A 25,235-nucleotide genomic window follows, 5' to 3' on the forward strand; every position below is an offset into this window, starting at 1 on the left:
TGTGCAAAGGATAGTGCATCAAAGATTTGTGGATTTGGGGAACATGAGGAGGTTGAGGTGATGGTTTCACTCAGAAGCTGCCCCAGATGTTTCTTTGTTGTACTGAAAGGGAAATGTAAATGGAACACAGTCAAGAGATATGGAAGAAGATGGGATGCAGGAGAAGGGACCGTCAGTAAGGACTGCCTGAAGAAGTCTGCAGAGCTCTGCCACTGCCCAGAGAAGCATGGAGTGGCAGAAGTGTTTTGCATGAGAAAGCCCACAAGAATATTTTGTAACAGTTCTTACTACTTGACTTGACTTATTATTATACTATCCAAACTCTGTGTAAACATCAATTTGCAGTACATCGAGATTATAAAACTCAACAAAACTGTTGTTTATAAATTCATCAGAAATCATTACATCAGACAGACAATATTTATATCTCAAGCTTTTCTGACAGTTGTCTGCAGATAAGGTTGGCCTTTTTGGCAGTTTGGTACCCTGGGAAGTCGACTGTTCTGTGAGAGTGGGTTTGAGTGGAGATAGGGATTTAATAACGTTTCTTTTACTTTATCACAACACTGGCAGACAATTGGACAAGCTTCAGTACATTATCCTATATCTGATAATATCTTTAGTTGCTATGTGCACAGTTTAAATTCAATATGTATGGTCTTCCAGGGCAGAAACTGCTTTTTATCTCCATTCAACCAAGCAGTCATACTGCTACAGTAATAGCAGTCCTTGAGCATTCCTGAGGAACTGAGTCAAAATGTATATAATTATAATGGTGAAATAATGTTGGAAGCAATTAGGATCAAACAGATCTTTGTTGTACCTTAAATTTTGGGTATATTACTCATGAAAACACCCCTGGCTTCAGGGATTTATTTCTCATCTATTTCTAGACCAGTTTTCAGGCACATTCCAGTGGGAAGCACAGTAATAGCTCACCAACACATAAAGTTTGTCATCCTCCAACTTCGGGTGGATGAAAGCCTCTGCAACAGATAGGTGATTTTTTTTATGTTTTATTACAGCTGTGTGGCAAAATTTATTCATTTTGATTTCCTAACTTAATGAGGCAGTCTTTTACTACTACAGACAAGACATTCGATTGAATAGACACATTCAGGGTAGGCTTATGTAGAGTATCATCAGGTAGTCCAAGCTGTGAATGTGTAAAAGAATTGTAAATGGAAAAATTACAGCCATCTGATGTAAAGAGTTATATTTTTGGGTCATTTGAGATGTTTTCACGTTCTGCAAATACGGTGTGGCAGTAATGATCTTCTGTTTTCCTTTCCTATCTGCCTTTTCAGGAGAAAAAGAAGTCAAAATGTCATTACAGCCGTAACTCTTAAGAAAATAGTGTTTTTAAGTCAGTGCGTTTCCTTGGCAGACTCTGGTTTAATTTGCTAACTCTGGGAAGAAGTTAGGCAGAAGTATATAAACCGGAGAGCAGGCTGTTGAAAATAAATAGAATTCTGTGGTTCAGATATATACATGAAGAAGTCTCCAAACAAATGGACTATAAGTATGTGTTAAAATTATGTGTATCTACGTGTATATGCAACATATACAGGACACAAAAGTATGCAAAACAATATTTAAAAATGTAGAATAGCTTTATTTGTATACATTTATAATAAAGCATACAGGCCTGCTCTCGGCGCTCACAAAGGCCCCTTGAGTGCAGTACAAGCAAACAGTTATTCCTCCATAATGCAACACAAAGCAGTGCAGGTGTTGACTTTTGATCTTGAAGCAAAATAGATTTCCAGTGGAGTTTTGCCTTTGACCTCAGTTGAATCAGAATTTTATCTCTGATATTATCAATTTGTTTTTTTCTGAAAGCCTTTGCTTTTTTTTTTTTAAATTTTTTGGGGTTTTTTTTGTTTTGTTTTTGTACCTCAGCTCTCGCTATTCTTTTTCCAATCCTGGATTATCAATAATCACTTCAACCTGAAAAAATGTGAATCTTTATCTAAAATCCGTTCAGTAGTAGCAAGTCTCAATTATAGAAGAGTATAACAGATTTCCTTGTAGAAGGCTTCTTCTCACCAACTGTTTGTATGGACTACATGTTCTCTGTATAAACTGATTTTCTTGTAAAAGCATGCAAGTATCTCATCTGTGTTCCAAATTACTTACGGAGGGAAAGATAAACAAAATCTCCTCTCTGACAGCAAACCACCTACGTGGTTTTTGCTCTTCAGTGGCTGAGTTCTCTGTAACAGCATCTGATTTCTCAGAACCTCCATATAACACACTCCTCCAAGTCAATCCCTTGCTGAGGCTTCAGCAGCGTAGGAGACTATGGCAGTCATGGCAAAGTGAGAAGAGCTGAAGGCACAGTGTATGTAGGGTGGAAGAGATGATCCCTAACCTCTCTGGGTAGACTTTTGAGTCCATAAAGTCGATGGAACCCAGAGAACAAAACTGGTATCCAGAAGATATGGCTGTCCAAAACTAGGAGTCCCAGATGGAGAGAAAGTCCAAAGCTAAGTTATGGTACATGAATTAAGACTTGTTTTTACCAACAGCTGAAAGGCTTTGGATAAGTGCCAAACAAACAGCAACGACAACAACAACAAAAAAAGCTCATGAAAAGTAACAGCTTTGATAAAACAAGTATTTTAAAAATGCTTTCCTAGATGAGGCCTGTCCTTGCATTTCTCTTGTAGAGTAGAGGTGGAAGGAACTGCTCTTTGCAGTCTGCTGTTTTCCAAGGTGATGGAAAACAATTTCTGTAGGAATTAGTAGGTTGTAGTGATCATTGCAATTTCTGCTTCTCAACTAAAATTAAGAAATTCAGCAATATGCTCTGACTCATGCTAAGATCCTCTGTACCGTTATTATACCATTACTATAACCACTATTTTATTGTGAATTATTAATTTATGTGATTGAGTAGGTTTACTCCTATTTTTTTCTCCTTCATTTCTTGATTGCTTTTCATATCCTTGTTGAATTCCTTGTTGAAATTCTGAAGGTCTTGGGAATAGACAGTCTACCCCTGGGTTTCTGCAATACTTGATTCTCCAATATATGGTTGTTACAGAGGTCTCCATGTTGTAACAGTTAGAAGGAATAAATAGCTGTATCATATGGGGATGATCACAACTTCCCTATTTACAATTAGTTACTGAGCTTTTGTTAAGCTAGTGCTGGAATAAGCTTGCCATCAAGTATGTGTTCAGTCATGCAGTTTCTGCTGAACTTTGAAAAACAGGTGAAAGAAAGAAAACATGCAACCAAAAGCTTGCTGTTCTGCTCATAAGAGAAGTTAGAAATTTCATCTCTGAGCCTTGTAGAAGTTTGTCAACGCATTATTCTGACATGAGAAGCTCTCAGCCCTGCTGTAGGCACCAAGACATTCCCAGTACTATAAATGGCTTATTGTGGAGAAAGTGCCCAGGTTGCCTCTTGTGCATACAATTAAAAAGTTTTTTTCTGCTCTCTTTCTTCTTGTGGTTGCTTGAATATTTCTAACGGCTTAATCTAACCGGCTTAACTGAAAACTGCTCTTCAGTAACTTCTGAATTCAGGGTTGTGCTGCTCTCCTAAAAGATGCTAAGTGTTATGTCTTCGTCCTGGATAGGATATGAAATGACCTTCAACTTCAGTGTTTCAGGTAACTGAACTGTTATAGTAAATGAAGGCAGTCTGAGTATGTTTCAGTGAGAAAAACAAAGCAGAACACGGTTAGGTTCAAGCCAGAGCCTATTTGAATTTATTTATTTTATTTTCACTTGCAGCTGAAGAGAAAAAGAGGTTTGTATTTTGAACAGACCCATTTACAAATATGACTAGTACATATGATGCAGCCTGTCAGCATTGCTTGTCAGTTCCACCATGAAACGTGGAGTGGGTTATGGAGAAGATATCCTCTTTCCTGGGAGAACATTCTTGTAGCCTTCTGTGTATTTTTTTAGAGATGTCACAAAAGGAAGCTTTTCCAACATGTTGACGTCACCATCATGTGAGATCAGTGCCAACACGTGCTTTTTGTTGTTTTTTAGCACCTGGATTTCCAGAGCACTACTTGTATTCTTCATTTGATGGTAACAGACCAATTAGTCAAAAGAAGCTACATATTTAACACTTGTATTGTGTGCTTTTGGAAAATAAGAAATCTTGGACTTCTAACAATTGAACTGCACTGAGGTGTTAGCAGAACCCAGCACCATGAGGTTGGGCCTTTCCAGCACTGGCCCTGCTACAATGGCCCTGGTGCTCTCACTGCAGGATGTGCAGGGAGGGAAGAGTTGTGGTTCAGTGTGGTAAGTCTGGGAGAAGCCACCTTCAGGCTCTGCTTATTTCCTCAGAAATATCTCCATATGGGGAGACTGTCCTGAAAACAGAGAAGGAAGGACATGAACTTTCTGTCAGATACTGCCGTGCAGCATAAGACTTTTTTTATTAGTAGTGTTTTTATTTTTTTCTGGCTCTTGTGTGCTCTCAAATAATGCTAACATCTTTTTTTTTTTTCTCTTTTTTTTTTTTTGTATCAACAGATTTCCAAGGTCTGTAATAATTCCCAGTTTTACACTGCACACAAAAGAACAGTTAAACTTACTTAAAATCATCAGATCCTAGAGAACTTCAACACACTTACATACAGCACCACAGTAGCCTGGAATGGAGCGGTGCTAAGTATTTACTGTCTCCACATCTGTTGCCTTTTTTGCTGTCATGGTTTTATGCTGCACTGTGCCTGACAGACCACAGGCTCTGCATCCAGCTGAAATACTGGCATAAATCTTTCCCCGATCAATGCTTTGCCCGCTGCTTTCTCTTGACACATGTTTTTAAAACCAGCCTGTTAGCTAGTAAAGGAACTTTGAATCTTTTTGATGTAGCCTTTAAAGTTGGATAGAACAGTTTTATAGCATAGCAGTTAGTAATGTAATAATCAGGCTAATTGGAATATTCCAGACCGAAAGAAGTAGAGGGAAAAGTGTTTGTGTCTCCCCACCATTGTGGTTATTAAAAAAAAAAAAGCAGCAGCCTTTCAGGCTTGGAGCAAGTGTGATGCTGAAGTTTGCTGGAAGACAGCAGGTGGTGTTTAAGGCAGTTATGGCAATATGTGTTCTTCCTGTCCTTTCTCTCTTTATTTTAGAAAAAAAAAAAAAGAAAGAAAGAAAAAAGAGGAAGAAATGTTGCCCCTTTTAGTTTATTTGCTTACTAGAACTAGGGAAGAATGTACTGCAAATGGAAATGCACCATCATATATCAAAAGGATGTAAGCTGGCTTCAAGGAAAAATACACAGAGTAGCTACTGGTTCGTGAAGCAGGTAGCATTCTTTTCTTAGGGACTTTAAGCTTGTTTGAATAGCATTGTGAAAGCAGGATGAATAATCTCCCAGCCGCACGCTGCTGCTTGAACAGCAGGCAGTCCGAGGCGAGCTATTCTGAAACGTTCCCCCTGCGTGTCCCGCGGGCGGCTGCCTGCCCTCCGCAGCCCTGCCTGGCAGAAACTCTGCCTGATGCCGTCCGGGGGGGGGCGAGATTACTGATGGGGAGGGAGCGTAATCAGGTAGATTGAGCCTGTGGAGGGAGAAACCATTCCTGCGACCAGGGAGGGCGTGCAGCACGCGCTGGCTGCCCACCTGGGGAGGGTACCGTGCTGTGGCTCGAGGCAGCAAAACCAGACGTGATTCTCCGTCGTCTCCTAACAGGCTCGTGCTGCCCTTGTGCCCGCGAAGCTGGAGGCAGGTTATGTGCCTGCAATACCTGCGCCAGGCAATGAGTCTCCCTCCAGGTTCTCCGAGCTTAGCAGGATGTGTTAGACTGAAGTACCTACAGGGAAATCAGCAAAGAGCTTCCCCATGAAGGTAGCAGGGCACTGCAGTATCGGCAATGTCTGGTGATCTGTTGGGTGAGTAAAAGCTGGAAAGGCATACAGCTGATATCAGAAGACAGAACAGCAGCAGGGTGACCCTAAAGATAGCAGCATTTAGGTCATTTTGCTGCCTGGTGGGTGCCTGCATGCAGAGGGCTTTGGGAAGCTCAAGGAAGGGGCTCCAGAGTGAGGGGCAGTTAGGAGGTAGAAGGCCGTGGGGAAGGGCGAGCTCGGTTCCATTAGTCCATGACTGCCTAACTTTCTTAAGCTGCTTCAAAACTGGCTGGAAAATATCAACAGGGTGTTGAATGCAGAATGGAAAAACAGGCAAACTTTTGCTTACAGTAACTCTTTGATTAGGTTAAATGGATTATTTTTCCGTGATGATGGACAGCCTTCCCGTGACAATGCTAAGTGATTGCATGGCTGTAGATAATAGATGCTGCCTGATCAGAAAGGATTAGATTGTTTTTCCAAATGAGCTCCTCGTTATGAAAAACAGCAGAAAAATGTGAAGTTCACTGCAAATAAATTTGGACGCGGTCAAATGAATTACTCTACTGGTGGTATAGAAATAGCTTGAAAAGTGGGCCATCGGGCAAAAACAACCTTGCGTTCAGTCCAGGGTAATTGCATAGGCATGTCTGTGGAGGATTGATTCAGAAAAGTGGTTGAAGTAACTTCGTATTTTTCAAACCATTTGAAAATAAATCTGGAGAAAATACTTGACAGTATGTATGTAGTACAGTGCTTCACTGAAGAAAAAAAAAAGAATGCCGGCTTCTCTTATAAATAGGTATCTTGATGCATTGTTACAAGTTGTATTCTTTCCTTCCTCCTAAAAATAGAGAGAAAATCTGTATTTTCTCTGAAACAAGCAATATTTTAATGTCTTGTGCAGGGAAAACAAGGATTTTTGCTGTTGTTCAGAATGGAGGTGTCTTAGTTTCTTTAGGGCATTTCAAAATGAATTTTATTTCCTCTTCTTATTTTTAGCATCCTTTCCTAACTTAGAGGTATAAAATCATGGTTGCTCCATCATGAGGCCGTGTAGTATTGTCGAATAGTCTGATTTTATACATCTGTTCTTATTGGATTGATTCAAATACACTTTTCCATTATTAAATGACTTTTATTAATCTTCTGTTCTAAGGAAAAATGTATCGCTGTTATTTCTATTATTTCAACATACAAGCTTTATTCATAAGACACATTTCTCTGGGAACTACAGAGGCCAGTTAATGGTTTATGAGTTCAAGCTGAGCTGAATATAGCTAAGCTCTGTCTTGCTTGACATTTCATCAAAAGCTGTGTTGATTTGCAATGTTTACAGACCTATTTATTGAACCTTCACAGCTTGAACTATGCCACCAAGCTTGTTGACATTGCTGAGTTTATCTCTTGGTGCTTGTGCAATCTCAGAAGAAAAGTTTAGAGCAAATGAGTTATAACAAACTTGTCACAGTTCATAAAATATGCAGTTAGAACAATGAAGTTGATCTTCTTGTTCATTGACCACAGTGCATTAGAGAAATCTGAGTACTGTAGCGCAATCTCATCTGGGTAGGTGAGCGTATGTCCTTCTCTGCTATATTAACTTTCAGATTTGATGGTCACATCTTACGTGCTTTAAAAAACATCTCCTAAACAGGACGAATATTTTTAGTTCATGAAACAATTTACATTTGCAAACAAGACCCAACCATGTTACAGTGTAAAATAACTTTATTGTCTTACTTCCATATAGGTTTTGTGTTGAGAAGAGTGATATGCCAAATGAGTAAACAACAAATTGAACCAGGGGCTCATAAATACCATAAAAAGTCATTCAGCTTTGAGTAGTGAGAGCATCTCATGCTCTGCTCTACTCTCCAGAACATCTTGTCTGTGTAAGGCCTATTTTTAGATGGTAAAATAAGATATATCTTGCTATATAATCTACTACTATTACTGGATCAATATTGCACATTATCATGGTTTCAGACACTTTATGTAACTTGAACAGAAATAGATCAAAGATAGTGCAACTGCCTGGCATCTCTGCAAAAGCACTACAAAACTACACACTGTTAATTCAGTGACATTGAAATGGATTGTTTAAGAAGTCTTGGACTATGGGTTTTTGGTAGGGTTGCAGGGGAAACTTTTCCCATGTAAACATTCTCATAGCTGCCATTAACTGAGTTAACATGGTTGTTCATTCTCCTTTTAGAATAGCAGGTTTGCAGTCAGTGATAAACATTTAAGAGGGGAGTTGGATAGATACATCTATATTTAAAAAAGAACTTCTCCATATAGTTGAATGAGTTTTGATTGTGCCTTCAGTTCCTTTTCAACAGTGAACGAATAAAGACATTATGCTTTTCAAATAAAAGGTAATTGCTTATTGATTGTCCAATGCAAATTGTGTTCTATGAATACACTAAGAAAAGCAAAGCAAACAAAAAAACCGTAGAGATATGCTGGGAGGTGGTAATGTTTGCTTTGCTGAAGTGTAACAGTGTAACTTTGCCTGTGGAATGATATGGGTAGACTTGCTAGGCTCAAGTTCTAGACAGTACAGAACAATAAGCTCTTCATGCAAGCAGATCCAAGCAAGAAAGAGTGGTGTCATGTTTCTTCAGTTTCCTGTGCACTAGCATCCTCCCTGAAATTTGGTTAGTGAGAAAACCCTGATATATTTGTTGGAACCTTTGTATGAGTATCTCCAAGCTGTTGCCACTGATCATTGCAGTGTATACAAAAATACATGTGATTTTATGGATGTTTCTTATTCTATTTCTTCAACCTATGGAAAATGAAATGTGCTTTGGAGACAGCATTCAAATTGGCAAAGGTTCATCAGAGTTAAACTATAAGTTAATGCTGCTCTGTGTGCATGAGAGGGTCAAGTGAAGGGAATCTGGGGAATCCACTGGAGCCCACAACTGCTGGTAGTGTCTTAAAATACTTGAGTATAATTCACAGGAGTCCATCTTTCATAATTATATTTCCTATTTTACTTCCTGTCTCTCTGTCTACTGTGTCACTTGCTGACAAAGCTTTTCTTTTTTTTTCTTGTCTTTTTTTTTTTGATACTCATTTTTCTCTTTACTTTATTCCTAACAGAATGAAGAGCTTTGAAAGATTTCTGCCTTGCATGTTTTATTAAGGCCGTCTTAAGCAAACAGTATTTAAATTATCGTAAACTTACACTTCTCAAATGCAGTGTTCAGCCTTTCTAAGATGATTTTGAATTTGATTTATTTAATAGTTAATCTTGTATGCCCAGATAAATGCAGTAATGACAGATGCAGACACAGTTTCAGAGGAAAACACTGTATTTTATGCAGTCTAGTCCTCATCCACAAGAGTAGGTATTACATCCCGTAAAGTTCTATTTTAGAGTAAAGATTATATTGCATCTTAGAAAGCATCAATTCAGACTGGTCATAAATACAAGCACTGTCAGTGCGAAGTTGAGGTGGGAGGATATTGTGTTGTTACTGAACTAGCTTATCAAAGGTTTAATAAAAAGGTCAGGCTATCATCTTATCATTAAAAAGTAATGGAGACAGTCAAGACTGATCCTCTGCACTTTTTTTTCTTCTCTCAAAGCAATTTCTGAGCGTGTGCAGAAGGAGATTTAAGAAATTCACTTTCATTAAAAAAAAAATAGGGACAAGTGATATCAACCTGCTTAACAAAACAAAACTAATGCTGAGAATGGGTCATTTTTAGGACTTATTTGATTGGTCAAGGTCTGAAATACACAATTTCCTGAGAATTAAATGTAATCATTCTAACAGAATCAGGGAGTACCATGGTCAGCCTGTTTCAGTGGAAGCCATGGAATGAGGGGGAGTAAGTATGTTTCCTGAAGAAAATGTAAGATAAAAATATGGAAATAAGTAATTGGAGGATGAATTCTCCGACTACCTCCATGTTATAGAAATAAATCTTCAAAAATGTACCAAACAATGGCTTCTCTAATTTATTTTTATTTTATTTTATTTTTACAGAGGTAACTATGTATCTTCAGGCAAGTAGCCATCATGCTTAGATTTATGCCCATCATAGAGAATAAAAGCATAAGTACTCTTTTGTACAGTAATTAAAATATAAATGCTTCAGCCAGAGGCTATTCTTTCAACCCTTTTTATGTTGCCTAGAACAGTAGATAGCAAGCACCTTAAGTGCTAGTAGGAAGCACAAACATGAATAATGTAACATACAGTTGTAAAAAGAAGAGCCACTTCAGAATTGTGGTTCAGATAAACTGGTAATGATAGGACGGGCTATGAAAACTCAGCTAGAATGTGTGAAATGAGTATATGGTTTTCCAGATGGATAACAAGGGTAGCTAGTTGTGAATCTTCTGAGTAGCTCAAGTATGTATGATTGATATGTTTGTTTGATAAAGTTATATGACATTTTTATGAGGCCTTTTTTTTTTTCAGTTTACTCTTCAATGTTTTTTTCCTCTTTTTTGTGATCTGTTTCTAAATATTCATGAGGAAAAAAAAGTCAGTATAAAAAGGTGAAGTCATCTGAGGGAAAACTGTGCCTGTACATAGCCTTAAATGAAAACATACTACTGTTTTACAGATGGTCTTATTTAATTCTTCCCATAACTGTGCTATAGCGGTGCCATGGTTTGGAGATGTTTTTTACTTTCATACTAAGAACCACAGTCAGTGGAAGATCTCTGGTCACATCACCTCAAGGCAGTGTCTAGAAATATTGTATTCTTCATGAAAAACCTTTGCTCTCACTTTTTGTTTTTCCAGTCGTCTGGCAAATACTGTTGCTTTTGCAAAGAGATCTGTAAAGCCTCTTTGTTCATCCAGGATTTTCTTCTGAGAAGTAGTGTTAGGTCACAGGATGCTATGTTTAGAGCCAGGTTTCTGGGTTAATCTCTACACTTATAACATCAACTGATTTTGTTTATATTTTTTGTACATGCTTCCATACTGAAACAAAAGAACAAGAAAAGATGTGTACATCAGTGGAGAGATAAAAGGCCATGCCTGTTAGCATTTTTTAATCTCAGGATGTCCTGAGATCTGCAGAAACGATGAGGTTTAAGCAAAAGGCTCCTTAGTAGAAGTAATTGTGACCTGGAAAACCTCGAAAAGCTTTACATACAAAGGGAAGAGATTATTAATTTTGTTGTCAGTATGATTAATGTATGTATCACCTGTAAATAGGAGTAATGGGTAATTACTGGAGGTTGGACGGAGCCTCTTAACCCTGGTCATTCCTTCCTTTCTAAACAGTTCAGAAAATTTAGATATTGTGGTTCTACCATTTAAAATATGCACCACATATTTTAAATTTATTGGCTCTTTTAGATTTAATGCTTTAAGCAAAAATATTAACCTGATTAATGCCTTGTTAAAATACAGTCTTTATGTGATGCTGCTGATCTGACTGTGATCTACGCTGACTTCTGCTTCACCTTAGGACTCAAGGAAGCTGCAGGCCACTGCTCTGAAAAGCTGTAAATTGGATTCTCACTTCTGATCGTGGCTGGTCCTGCTCCCTGCTGCCCTTACCACCCCACTTTAATAGGAAGGGCCTGTTCTGAGTGGGCAGTTGGGTAGGAGGATGCTCCTGAGTTGCCAACAAAGCACAGACACTTGTGCCAGCGTCACTCTGGTCCATGGTTTGGACCTCTGCTAGCCAGCACTGTTAAACAGGATAGTGGAGGACCAAGTGAAGCGATGACAAGACAGAACCACTCAGAAATTCTCTAGAGTCACTCAAATCCTCCCAGCTTTTCCACTCCCTAGCCACAAAACTTACTGCTTCTCACAAGCTGGGACCTCTCCAGCAACAAAATTCAATTTTGTGCCAGTGATGAGAAGAAAATAAATTACTTTAGCCTTCATCTTTGGAGAGGAAAAAATAAATATTGGGTGTACTTTTCAAAATCTTTGGAGTCAGCTTGGTCGGATTTTGCAGAGAGACAAAGGCTTGCAGACAAATCAACTTACCTTATTTTTTATGATTTGTCTTTTGCCTGCAGGGATGACTTTTCTGAGCATTGAGTTCCCCCTCTATAGAGTCACATTTTATCATCCTGATGAAATTACCACAATCTCAGAGAGATCTTTGCTGTGTAACTAATTCAAAGCTTGTTAGTATCCTGCATTGCCACATAGCTGTGGATTTGTCAACAGAGGTCTATGACAAAAGGAGGTCCAAGGAACAATGTAATCTCAGTGAGATCGCTGTGAATTATATTTGCAGTAGTGTGATAATATTGCCCTTGGAGGATTTACATTTAATTTCTTAACTATTTATGAAGTGCAACTGGCAAAACAAACAAACAAACAACAACAAAAAAAACCTGCAACATTTTGTATTGGAGTGATGTAAATTAAAATTTAATCCTGACAAATTCTGAGTGAGCTCTTCAATGTTGAGAAACTGAATTTGTCTAGATTTCTAGCCTGCCTGCTCCATTTGTGTTTATATGATTGGTTCTCATTTATTTACCTTCTAGGAAAGTAATCAGGGAGAAAAATAACTTTTGAGGTAAACTTCATGATACCATCATTCAAAGTATTAAAATGTTTATGAAGGATTGGCACTGACAGGTAGTAAGTTCTATCCCACATCACAGTAGATGTCTGGTGATTTGTAGTATGAGTTGTCAAATAATCTGCTGTATTTTGTGGAAGAAGTAGGAGTACTTTAAAATACGTTGAAGCATCTTTTTATTTTAAGAAGTTTTAAAATCATTTTCTTTCTTTGAAAATTAAGAGAAAGAATTTATTTTCGGATAGTGAAGAAAAATGAACGTAGTTTGTAGAATTTTGTAGCTACTGTTTGTAACATGGCAAATTGTGTCATGGGTTCAGGTCAGCAGCACACCATCAAAGTTGATGCTTCCAAACCCACCTGGATTGAGGTCAATGCTTTCGGGATTCCCCACATACACTGTCATACTGGAGCAAGACCAGATTACTGGGGGCAAATGGATGAGGCCAGGACCTTCCCAGTGGTCTGTGGTGATAGGACAAGGAAAATTGAACTAAAACTTGAACATAGGAAGTTCCATAGAAACATGCAGAAGAACTTTATGGTAAGAGTGATGGAGCACTGGAACAGGTTGCCCAGACAGGTAGTGGAGTCTCCTTCTATGAGGGTATTCAAGACTCATCTGGATGCCTATCTGTGCGACTTACTGTAGGGTACCTCTTATGATGCTGCTTGTGAAATATTTTTTAAAGAAGTCAGTGACATTTGTGTGCCAGACAAATTTTTATGCAAAAATTTCCAATTATGGGGAAGAATAAATAAATAACTATTTTTTTAAAATATGTATGAATAAAACAGTTTCTCAAGTTCTGGGAGTACCTACTGTTGCTACATTGCTCAGGTAGCAAAACTGGTTTTGTAGTATCGGAGTGTATAGAATAGAGGATTGACTGTGTGACAATGTGCAGTTACTCTTTCTGTATAAGGGCAGGCAGAATTGCTCTGCATTACATGGAGTCTTGGAAGCTTAACCTAGCGTCCTGAGCTGAGTGAAATGCAAATGTTTTACAAGAGAAATGCTTTGAAAGAAATCTGATACCAAAGTCTTCATCTTTTCATTTTACTTATTTAGTAGCTGGTCCCTAGTCTCTCTAATTGTGTTATAATGGTATTATGTTGCACCAGATGCTAAAAGGATAACATTTTTTCTTTTGTGGATAGCAGTGCGGTCTCAATTATGTATGGAATTCTACTCTGTACTTGTCCCTGTGTTAAACTATGCTACAAATAAACCACGAGTACTAGATGCGGATTTTATATTAAATGAAGTCCTTTTGAACCTCCTTAGGAAATAGAATCAAAAGGTCTCTCTAATTGACAGAATTTTGTCAGTGACTTAATGAATGAATGAATCAGCCTTTATTCTGAAATGAAAATATTTATTTCCTCTTATTGCAGATCTTTGCAATAAATGGACCTTCTTATTTCCTTTCCTATTTATTTGTCTTTATTAGATTGCTCTTTATAACCTGCATGGCAAGACCTATTCAGTGATCTTATTTGTTACTTTGCATAGGATAAAGTTTTATGAGAAGGAAGCAATCTGTCTTTACAGCTAATTGGAGGGGCAGCCATAACTCATGAAGGCTATGATGGGATTATGAGTTTCCTCAGGTATGCTTGCCAGCATCTTATTTAGAATGGGAAAGAAAGAAAGGAGTGCTGTTGCATTTTCAGTCAGAGCAGTTTTACTGTTATTGGAAAAGTCCGCTTCCTTTTGCACATCATTGTTCTCCGTGCCCTGTTTGGGAACAAAGTAACGTTGTAACAGCTCATCCAGAAAACTTAAAAGGTATTTCTAAATTTGAAAATGGAAAAATAAATTTTAATCAATTGATTTTTTTTAAAATTAAGAATCCTGTGCTGTTAAATACTATCAGTAGGTAGCATCTCAGCCATTTTCGTTATTTTATATGTTACTAAATAGATCACACAAGATATAATGTATTAATAGTCATATTTGTTTCTTTTGCATAGTAATGCACTAGAATCATTTAGAATTACATTTAAGAGGTATCTGACCTTATTTCAAGGGAAAAAAAAGAAGCAGATACTTAAATGTTTGTGTCTGCTCACTGTTGTGCTAACTTGGGGCTATCAGCCTCAGTATTGTCTGGAATTTTCAATGTTTCTTGTAATCTTAAATTTAAAACCTCTAAAAGGGCATCAGTTATTTCAGAAAAATGGTTTTGTACCTTTTCTTCTAAAATAACTGCTGACTAAAGAGAATGTTTTGTTTCTTTGAACAGTGAGCATTGAGAGTATGTTGTACAGTTCAAGAACAAAGTTTCTGGGCATTTCAGTGTTTGCCCTGTTATTTTATGATCAAGTCAGATTGCAGCTAAGGCTCTGTTAGAAAGAGTGCTCATTGGTGGACTTAAAGGGGTAGTCATGGCATCTTCATTACCTCCAGGGAGATTCTTGTTACTTGTTTCCGGTGTGGACATCTAGATTAAGGTTCTAATTTCAAACTCAATTCACTTATTCTGTCTTGAGAGTGCAGGTGAACCAGAAAAACTGCATAAATCTGTTCATGACTTTCAGGGTGAAAAGTCTCTGAATAGATAGAAAATTTTCAATACCTACAAAGTGCAAATCATTTGAATACACCACTTATTTTATCTTTACTGTTGATCAGTAAAGTAGTTTAATTATCATTTATCCCTGCAAAGCAACTAGACTACAGTTTAATGCTATGAATAGCCCTTATCCCTCATGAATGAGAATTCCCTCCTGCTATTAGTAACTGTCAACATGCATGATTGTTTCTGCACTAAAAGTCTTGGTAGAGTTCCTCATTAATTAATTTGTGTACAAACATGACTCTGCCTCTGCCAGTGGGAGTAATGGGATGCCATTACAGGTAAAGCCAGTGAAACTCTGACTAAAGTAGATGAATCTTCATTACAGACTCACCATATGACCTTTATCAACATCTCAAGCTTCATTAAGTGCACAAGGTTGTTACCCTAGATTTGTAGTTATCACTTCAGATACTTCCTTTATGTCAATAGACAGTTCGCCTTAGATTCTGCTTTTCACCAGGATTTATTCTGTGTGTTTCAGAAGTTACCTTGCATGGCCACAGATTGAGAAGTCATGCTGATAGGTAAATGTATATGATAGCATGCAGCTAGTCTTTCTATAATTCAAGTCACCAAATAGTGTAATCACCCCTGATTTTTTGTAACTAATTAGTAAAATTGGTAGATCCCATACTTATTCTTTAGATGGACACTGATATTCATCATCTCTAATGCAGTGCAAAAGAGGAGGGGAAAAAACACTATTTCATTCAGGAATGAAATAGTATGTCTGGGACAATCGGCAATGTCATGTCATGGTTTTTGTATCAGTGTTTCCTCCAAGTAATTGCTGTCCATCTTCACTATTTATAAGGTTATCTTGAAAACCCAAAGAAAAATTTGCTTGGTAGGTCTCAGCCATGCAGTAATGACACCAGTAAACTGGGTCCTGCTCAGATCTGAGCACGTCTGTTCCTACGTAATTTTTTCAAGAGTCACTTTCAGCTCAGATTTTGAGACAGACAACATCCCTACATGAGAGGCCCTCAGTTTCAGAGCATTTTTATGTTACCAAGATAGTATGGCCAGCCACATGTTGTTTTGCTAATGATAATCCTCAAATAATTGTTTTAATAATTGAGTTTTTTCCTGCATCCGAGGTGGAAGAAGATCTGAGTGTCAGCATGGCTTCTGAGTTGACCATTGTTTGGTTCCAAATCTATGGTGCCTGCTCTTACGAGATCCACTGTTATTTATGTATTTATTTATTTATGTATTTTGTCAAGTAAATAAGCTGAGTGAAATTGTCAGTGTCTGTCTACAACAGAACGGATTTGTCAGTGTGGGTTTTTTTCTCGCTTTTCTATCTTTGTGTAGTAGTAGTGAGCAGCACAATGCGTATGGCTGTCCAATGACTTGCCTGTGTACAGTGTATTAATTCTTTTGTTAATTTTCATTGTAATAATGCATACACTACACAGGAATTGACAAAGATGATAGTCCAAATAAAGTAGACTAGAAAAATAAAATCCCTAATAAATTGAGGCAGACAAACTGCATATACAGAAACTCCAGGTTACTCCAAATTCCTGAATAGTAACAGGCATCTTTGATATTGTCAGACCTGGCTCAGTGGAGGAGATGGAGGCTTATATTCACACCAAAGCAAATGAATATAATGAGACATCACTGAAAAGAAAAGGAATTAACAGAATCATAGAATGGCTTAGGTTGGAAGGGATCCTAAAGCCCACATAGTTCCAACCCCCTGCTGTGGGCAGTGTTGCCACTAGATCAGACTGTCCAGGGCCCCATCCAACCTGACCTGGAGTGCCTCCAAGGATGGGTCATCCACAGCTTCTCTGGTCAACCTGTTCCAGTGCCTCACTACACTCTGGGTAAAAGAATTTCCCCCTGAAATCTATGTTAAATCTCACCCCTTAGTTTAAAGGCAGTCCCTCTTTCCTATCATTATCAGACCACATAAAAAATTGTTCTTCCTCCTGTTTATAATCTCCTTTAAATAGTGGAAGGCTGCAATGAGGTGACCCCAGAACCTGCTCTTCTCCAAGCTGATTAAGCCTGGCTCCCTCAGCCCTTTTTCTTAGGAGAGGTGCTCCTATGTTTGATGGGGTAGAGAGGCTCTTATTTATTTTGAATGTTTGGATTTTATTTTATTTATTAATTTATTTAGTTATGGTGCAATAGGAAGGAAAAGGAAAACGCTACGGCATATCAGGTTTCTTGCAGTAGTGAAAAGGATCTGCTTTTTACTCTTGTGGGAAGGTGAGAACAAATTGTTATTTCTGAGCAGCAATGGATAGCACTGCTGAGCTGACATCCCTAGTGCTGCAAGACTGAGCTTTTTGCACCCCTGGACTGAGTTAAATTCTCCTCATGAAGGTATTGACCCAAGTATGCAGACAAGGAGACTGTTTGAAGTTCTGGATATGTAATTTTGATAAAGTGTTAAGCAAGTCTTACAGTCTTTCATCCTTAAAGATACAGTGGTGCTGTGCATGCTCCAGTGTCAGATCCAGCCGTGCTGTGATCCATCTGGTGATGATAAACCAGTAGGGATGCTGCACTGTGTACCATGCTGAACTTGAAAGTACTAATGAAAGTGTCAGGATTAGATACCCACGGGATCTTGCCAGGATATTTGTGCTGGGAAGTTGGGATTTTGAAATCAACTGATGTTTCCTAAAAAAGACTAATATGCAAAATTGATGGGGAAGACTCTTGTGTTAAACTGTGTATCTATACGTTTTTTCTTTTGTGATTCCACCCATCCTTACTGCTAAGGGTTTTTCTTCATTCCAGCATTAGCCAAGCTGTCTTGGCAAGGTTGGCCCTCAGACAAGATTCCTTGTAAGAACTGTATTTTGGAGCATGTGCTCTTGATCAAAAGTGCCATGAGAAACTCAGTGAAAACACGGTGCCCTTTTCAGTGGAGTTTTTGGATCAGACTCTCAGCATCTGTTCCATAGCACAAAATCATAGGATAGCTGAGATTGAAAGGGAGCTTTGGAGGCCATTTGGTCCAATCTCCTGTTCACGCAGGGACCCCGAGAGCTGGCTGGCCAGAATGAGAAACAGTAACAAGAAAGTACATGTAACAGTAACAAGATGGAAGATATACTTGAATTTGATTCTCTCCTTATCCTCTTCTTTGATTAGGTAGACACTTTGCAAAAGAGCTATGAAAAGTTACGTTCTTTCTCTGCACTGGTTATTTCTCTTCCTGAAGGCTTAGTTGCAATGTTTAAAAATTTATAATTCCATTAATAACAAGCCATTTTACTTTAACATCTCAAATTGTCATGGCTTGGCTATTGAATTTGATGGATTTACATGCAAATGCATTTTATTTCAACAGCTGTATTCATCTACATTATATTAGAAGCTTTGCTATGTCAAGAAACCCTTTTAGTGTTTGAAGAAATATCTATCAGGATGGCTTAGCAACTTTTCAGCTGCAGTTTTGGTAAACGTGAACGCATTGATCATTTTGCTCAAATTGTTATTTAATTATGGAAAATTTTCCACTTCAGAAAAACCTGTTGATGTGTTTCGTTCTATTACCTTCAAAACAACTTGGTTCTTCCAGTATTTCTCCCTCCAGAATTTGGAAATGTCTTATTTCTGTATAACTATGTATATTTCTATATCGATTATTTAAATATTTCTATAAATTCAAACGTCTAAAAAAATCAGTCAAAAATAAATAAATAAATTTCAGCCCAAATTTTGCCCTAGTTTGCAAATTACACAGTGTGGGAATCTAGATTCTCTTTCCTACCTGGCTGGTGCTAATTTGCTCGTGTTGGTCTCTCCCACTCCAGCTGTGTATGCAAATTTTCTTCTTTTCTATCACATCTCTTTTGTTAGTAGTTACCCTTAGCGTTTTAGTCTGTTCAGAAATACTCCTTTAATATCACAGTATTATATATAATACCATGATAATATGATTTCTCAAAAGATTTTGTGAAATAATATTTAAGTTACAATAGGCAGACATTGCAAAAAGGATCAGTTAGCTGTTTGTTAATTAGATTTCACAAGTGGTGTCTGGGTAATACAGACAAGTTGAGCTGACTCATGAACAGTCTTGCTTCTCAACTTGTCCATAAGGAGTTAAGAATGTGATGTACTTTTATGCAGATTGTAAATTGGCTGTTGCTAATTCTCTTGTCTTCAACAGTTGATGTAGTATCAATTAGCAAATATAGGTTTTAATGCTTCCTTTAATATTCATGCTTCTTAATTGACTTTGTTAATTGAGAAGAAACACTCCAGTGCAGAATGCTTGACAGGTAAGAATTATTATCTGCTGCTTGTGTTGGCCGTGGTCCAGAGAAAAGTAGGTTACTGATACACAACTACATGCAAAAAAGATCTTCTGCAAAGATCTGTGCTTTTGGCTGTGAGATTCCCTATTCTAATCTCTTGATGGAACATCAGAATAACCTGTTTTGAAGACTCACGTATGCAGATTAATTTACAACAGGGAGCAGGAATAAGAAGAGTTATTTTAGGAAACTGCAAATGTATAGCTTTTTTGAAAATAATTTGAGGAGTTGAAGGAACGAATGACTGAAAACAAAAGAGGCAATGTTACTCATGGTGAAACTTACCTGATCAAATTTTATTAAGTTACTTCCCAAATATGTCAAGTTTCATTTGTTTAGATGTTTGTCTTTGAATTGTGTGCTTATATCCCTGGAATATATCCTATGCTCAAACGTTTAAATTGTTATGTGATACTTTCTTTACGTTATACGGTTGACCTGTGTTGTTTGAAATACCCTTACAAGCACTTCAGTAATTTAAGCATTCTTAAGGATCTTTTATTTTCAACCAGCTTGAACTATTGCTTTCATATAGCTATAAATAAATGTGCCAAAATTGAAATGGCTTCAAGCTGCACCAAGGGAGGTTCAGGCTGGACGTTAGGAAATACTGCTTCTCTGAAAGGGTGGTCAGGCACTGGAATGGGCTGCCCAGAGAGGTGGTGGAGTCACTGAGCCTGGTGGTGTTCAAAGAGTGTTTGGATGTTGTGTTGAGGGACGTTGTTTAGTGAGAATTATTGGTGAAGGGTGGATGGTTGGACTGGATGATCCTGTGGGTCTTTTCCAACCTTGGTGATTCTATGATTCTATGAAATATATAGTGATTTCTTTAAAGACTGTGGAAGAAAAAATGTTCCTTTAAAAAAAATCAGAAACACTTGAGTGCCAGCTGCAGAAGTAACTTAGAGAGAGGTGCTCACTAAAGATAATTGGATTCAAGTTTGTGTTTGCTTTTCAAAGAGCTTTAAGATCTTGGTTTATTTAAATGCTTTTGAAAATACTGGCTCTTGCTCAGTAATACTAAAAACTAAGGAAAACTATTATATAGTAGGTCTAGTGAGGCATGATTAATGCCTTTAATGAGAAATGCTTATAAATGAGGCTTTGGGTCATTATTTATATTCAAAGGATGGGTTCTTTGCTGGAAAAGTTGGTCATTCTATGTTCATTTAGGAACAGAAATGCCCTGATTTTTTTTAAAAAAATGTTAATTAGAATTAAAATGTTAATTTTTCATGAGAACTGTAAAATAAATTAAACTGGAGGCAGCTCATACAGGAAATGAGACTTATCAGTTAATTTTATTGTCTAAGGTTTGGCATCTTGGTTGATAAAAGTGAACCTCACTTACTCTTACATCTCCCAGAGTCAGCAAGTAGAAATTACACCATGAGCCACAAAAGGCTGCTCTGCACCAGATGGACTTCAGAGACATAATGGGAGCAGTATTGTTCCCAGCTTGGCGGCTGTTGCATGGGCTAACCTGACCAGCTGTACACCATGGGCTTCTGTGGAGGATGCTGGAATAGTAATCTCACACTTCATAGAGTTCATGGAGTGTTGTTGTGAGGGATGGAGAAGAGCTGCCTCTCTGATCTCACACAGCAACTTTTTGTAAGATGTGAATGACCACATTGCTGGCTGGTACTGTTCTTTCAGCTGACATTTTGCTGCTGTAGCACTAATTACTATTTTATGTATGTGCAGCAATTCTACTATATTCTCAAATCAGAACAATTTAAAGCATTCAGAACCAGATTGCTTGAAAAACCAGCAATTAAGAGAGATGAGTTAATAGAAAGTTAAATATCAGCAGGAAGTTTATAGGAAGGTCTCCTATAAACTTTCCAAGTGCACCTGTGGTCCATTTGCTGGTAGAAGATGCCTAATCATGAGAGGACTACTCATCCATCAGTACTGGAAGGATATTTTGAAAGTGTGGGGATCATGACTGATTCCTCTGATACATCAGTGCATAATATGTGCATAATAACTTAGCCAATCTGGAAATTAGGAATATGTCTGGGGAAAAAAGACAAAAAAGGGAAAAAAGGTGGTTTTAGGCATGACACGATTCTAGTAGTGACAAAATACAGTAAGGACTAGAGTGTAAAACAACACTTAAGAGTGTGAACCTATATATCAAGCTCAGAGCTTCTTATGGTTAGAACTTCTGTGTCTGAATCATTTTGTTGGTGCGCTACTCCACACTATTTCTTGTCAAAGATCACCTATTGTGATCATATAGTGTGAAGTGATATATCTTCCTAGGGACATTATGGTTGTACTTCCAGTGGAAGATTGCCCTGTATATATAGAAATATCAGATTGCCAGCTCTACACCGTATGCATTTGCAGCTGGTTATAATGTTTTGGATCATTGAAATGTGTGACTGCTACAGAAGTATAATATCAAAGGTATTGTGGTATTAGGCTTACCTGGAAACACTTCCATGTTTGAAAATATGTCTTAACAATCTTAAAAATTTACGTGTATCTTCAGTTCTTCCAAAACCAGTGTTATTTTGTCCATTTCCTTTGTCAGAATGTAATGAATACCTCAAAAAATAAACACTGGATTTGTTATGCCGGGAATTAATTACTGTTGGGTAATGTAATTCTGAGAACTCAGGTATTCTGAACGTAGCCTGTTCCTTCATTTCTTTTTGGAGTTTTGGTGGTGGTGGTTTTTGGTTTAATTTTATATTGTTAAAGGTTTTTGTATTTATTAAGCCAGTTTTCTGTCAGAGTACAAATCAGATAGTTTTCTTCCCACTATTGCACTATGCAGTCATGCCCAGGATACAATGCAAATACCAAGCTAAAAATGGTTTAAAGATACGCTGGTGATTCTGGCAGATCATGACAGATTCTTCTCAAGCTTTGCTTGAGGGTGCAGATATTCAAAAGTACTTTTAAAGGTACGTTTGGGAATATATATTTCAGAGATACTTCTTCATCTGAAGCTTATTTTATTTTAAAGGCCGTGATACCTAAAGAAACACCTTTTTAATCATATTAAGCCTATAGTTAAAATTTTAAGTTTCACTAGTCTTACAATAGCTTTTACAGATCAGCCTTATTTTCTGAAGAGTACTGTGAATTCCCTTAATAGCTTCAATATGTTTGACAACGTATATCATCTGGTTAAATTGATATTATTAGGGTTTTTATGAGGCTTGCTACTTTTGTGAATTCTGAATTGATCATATTAAAATCATTGTGCATGTGAAATACATTTTAAATCACAAGTCACCTTACCAGAAACCAAGAGGTGACCTTTCTTCTAAACTCAGAAAGTTAAGACTTGTTTGTAGTTTCTTATCCCTTTCATCCTCACAACTTCCGTGTCTTGGCAAGATGTGATGACTCATGGTTGCTAGAGTTGTCAGCTTAGTGTTAGAACAGAACAGCTTTGCAGATGTCTTATTAACCTATTTCATAGCCCAACGCCAAAACACTTTCATCAAGTCTCTTACAAGACATTAATATATAGCTAAAGACTTATTGTTTTATTACTTGGTGCACAAAAATCAAATGAATTCCATGGTGTCAAAACTAATTTCCCAGAAATCATTACCAAATTCACATCTTCACATTTCTGTTCCCCCTACTAACAGAGTTTCTAACCAGATACCAGGTTTTGGAAGGTCCATGCTGTTGTTTTTGTTTTTATTGACATACACAACTGCCATTAGCCTTTCTGAGCTCAATAAAATATGTTTGAATCTAATAGCATATTAAAGTTTAATGATTTCCCATGGGTCTCTTTTGGAGAATTATTCTAATGTGATTGTACTTCTGTAATATTATAATGTTAAAGGGAAGTATATCTGGTCTTCTTCCTAAAAGCAAATATACAGAAAAGTTAGAGAAGTGACTCACTGGTTCCATTTAGTGCTCGGTTTACAACACAGAATTAAATAAACATGTGGTGAAGCGTAGAGTTAGTTCTGTTTGTAACTGCTAGTTATTATTTCATTTGGAATGAAGACAGATCAGTTTGTACTGGAGCTGCTGATTAAAAATAGGCATGAATGTAGAACAGAAATAAGTACTGAGATGTCCTAGAAGTAGATTAGATTTAAAGGTGACCTGAAGTGGTGGGGTGGCATGGGCAGATTTTTTTATGTGCACTTCCGTTGTCTTTTTTCCCCATAAATGTTGGGTAATTCAGACCATGCGTATAGAAGGAATTTCAATGATGATTTAAAGAATGTAGCATTGCTTATAGTAAGCCACTCTGTCTATTGTTTATGAGGTTGAATTATATTACTACAATAAAGCAGCATGCAATATTACTACAAGTACAGCATTTATTATTATTGCTGTTCACTGTGCAGTTCAAATCAAAGCAGAAATTATTCTGTAATTTCTAAAAGCAGAAATAATTAGTATTATATACTGTATATACTGATTTACCTGCATAAAAATACCAAGAGGAACACTGATATTTATCTTGTTTAAGTAGTAATGTTTCTGAATGCCTGTTGTTTTGCTTAGTTTTGTTGTTGTTGTTGCTGTGTTTTCTTTAATGTAATTGAATCACACTGGAGTACATACATTAATGTATATTGTTTATTTCCTCTACAGTATAGAGCATAGGATAAAATTAATATGAAGAGGCATGCATTAATAAGTTCAGGTAGGGAAATTCCTTGAAAAGAGAATGCATAGATGAAATGAGATTCTGAGTCCTGATGTAGGCAGAATATAATTTATTGATTTTACTCCCTCAAGATTTCAATTTATATTTGGTTTATTGGTCATTAGAACAGAGTTAGGAATTTTCGGAACGTTATTTGAAAACAGAGGGGAGCCTCCACTTTGTGCAGGCTTTCTGGTAACCCACATGGCTTCACTTCTCTGCTTTGCTTCATCTGAACCACTGTCTTGGGCTGTAGCGCTGTCAAGCCAATCTGGCTCATCATTTCTTCGGAAAAAATAAATATTTACTTGGCCAGAGTGAGAGACAGACGGATACTGTTGCCCAAAGCTTAAGGATTTCCTGAGGGATGGAGATGGCTGAAGTTCAGGTGCTTTGTTCGGAGTCACTCAAAGCATGGTCTTGAAGGTTGTATCCCTCCAGCTCAGAATTATCATCTCTTAATAGAAATGCTGTCAAATCCAGCTAGCCCCAGAGCGTTTCTGTGAGTGAATAAATCGTCATGATCTGATATGCAAACATCAAAAATTTTGACATAATTTTTTAATTGGCTCTAGATGGGGATCACAGTGAATTGGCAATTAAACACAAGCTGTCTGTGCAATCCTGTTGGTTAAAAGCGTAATTCCTGATGGGGAAATTGTCAGAAGAGGCTAGGAGATGTCTGCTGCTGTGAATAATAAGGATGAGGGAAATCGCCCATCAGCTGGCTTGCCAGTACATCTCGTCCAGGCCACTGGTGAGGCTGGCATGGAGCACACAGTGCCTGCTGAGTTGCCAAGGGATGTTAGAGAAGTCAGGCACCAAGAACACGAACAGAAGGGGCTTCAGATCAGTTCCTTTTATTTTGGTGTAGAAGGTGATCTGAATAGTTCATAGGATATTGAGGGAAAAGATTCTGGATGATAATTTGTTCCTACCCTTAGAAAAGATATGCATAAAAGGACAGATGAAAATGAGTTTAAACACTGGAACTATAAATAAGATGTTCTTTATTGTTAACTAAACAATGAAACTAACGAAGAAGACATTTTAAAATTTTCACTTTTCAGTGTTTTGCAATCAGAACAATACCTTTCTGAATGTTATCTGCTAGCCAAACATCAGTTATTTGGCTCACTTTATGGATAAGTAGGTGAAACTTAATGATCTGTGCACAGGTTGTATTAAATGATCAAATGGTCCCATCTGGCTTTAAGTTCTAAATTCACTTAATGGGTGAATTAGATTAATATCCTCAGACCCTTATCAAGCTGAATGTTGGTTCTCTTCAAAAGAGCTGTTAAAGTTTCTGGAGGAGGAGGAAAAAGGCACGTTCTCATCACTGTTT

At 37.5% G+C, this 25,235-nt stretch overlaps 1 protein-coding gene across 27 annotated transcripts in view; it reads left to right on the plus strand.

Moving 5' to 3' along the window:
- The window catches only part of DMD (dystrophin), a 1,163,614-nt gene that overhangs the window by 214,016 nt on the left and 924,363 nt on the right, over positions 1-25,235 (plus strand). The window contains exon 1 of one of the 27 annotated variants that reach the window (XM_046919257.1): positions 5,780-5,870. The exons of the other annotated variants lie outside the window; for them this stretch is intronic. Within the exon in view, the coding sequence (XP_046775213.1) occupies positions 5,852-5,870 (19 nt within the window). The 5' untranslated portion in view covers positions 5,780-5,851. Of the gene's footprint in view, positions 1-5,779; positions 5,871-25,235 lie in introns of those variants that run through there. 27 annotated transcript variants of the gene reach the window in all.

This window comes from Gallus gallus, chromosome 1 (genome assembly GCF_016699485.2).
Source record: "Gallus gallus isolate bGalGal1 chromosome 1, bGalGal1.mat.broiler.GRCg7b, whole genome shotgun sequence".
NCBI lineage: Eukaryota > Metazoa > Chordata > Aves > Galliformes > Phasianidae > Gallus > Gallus gallus.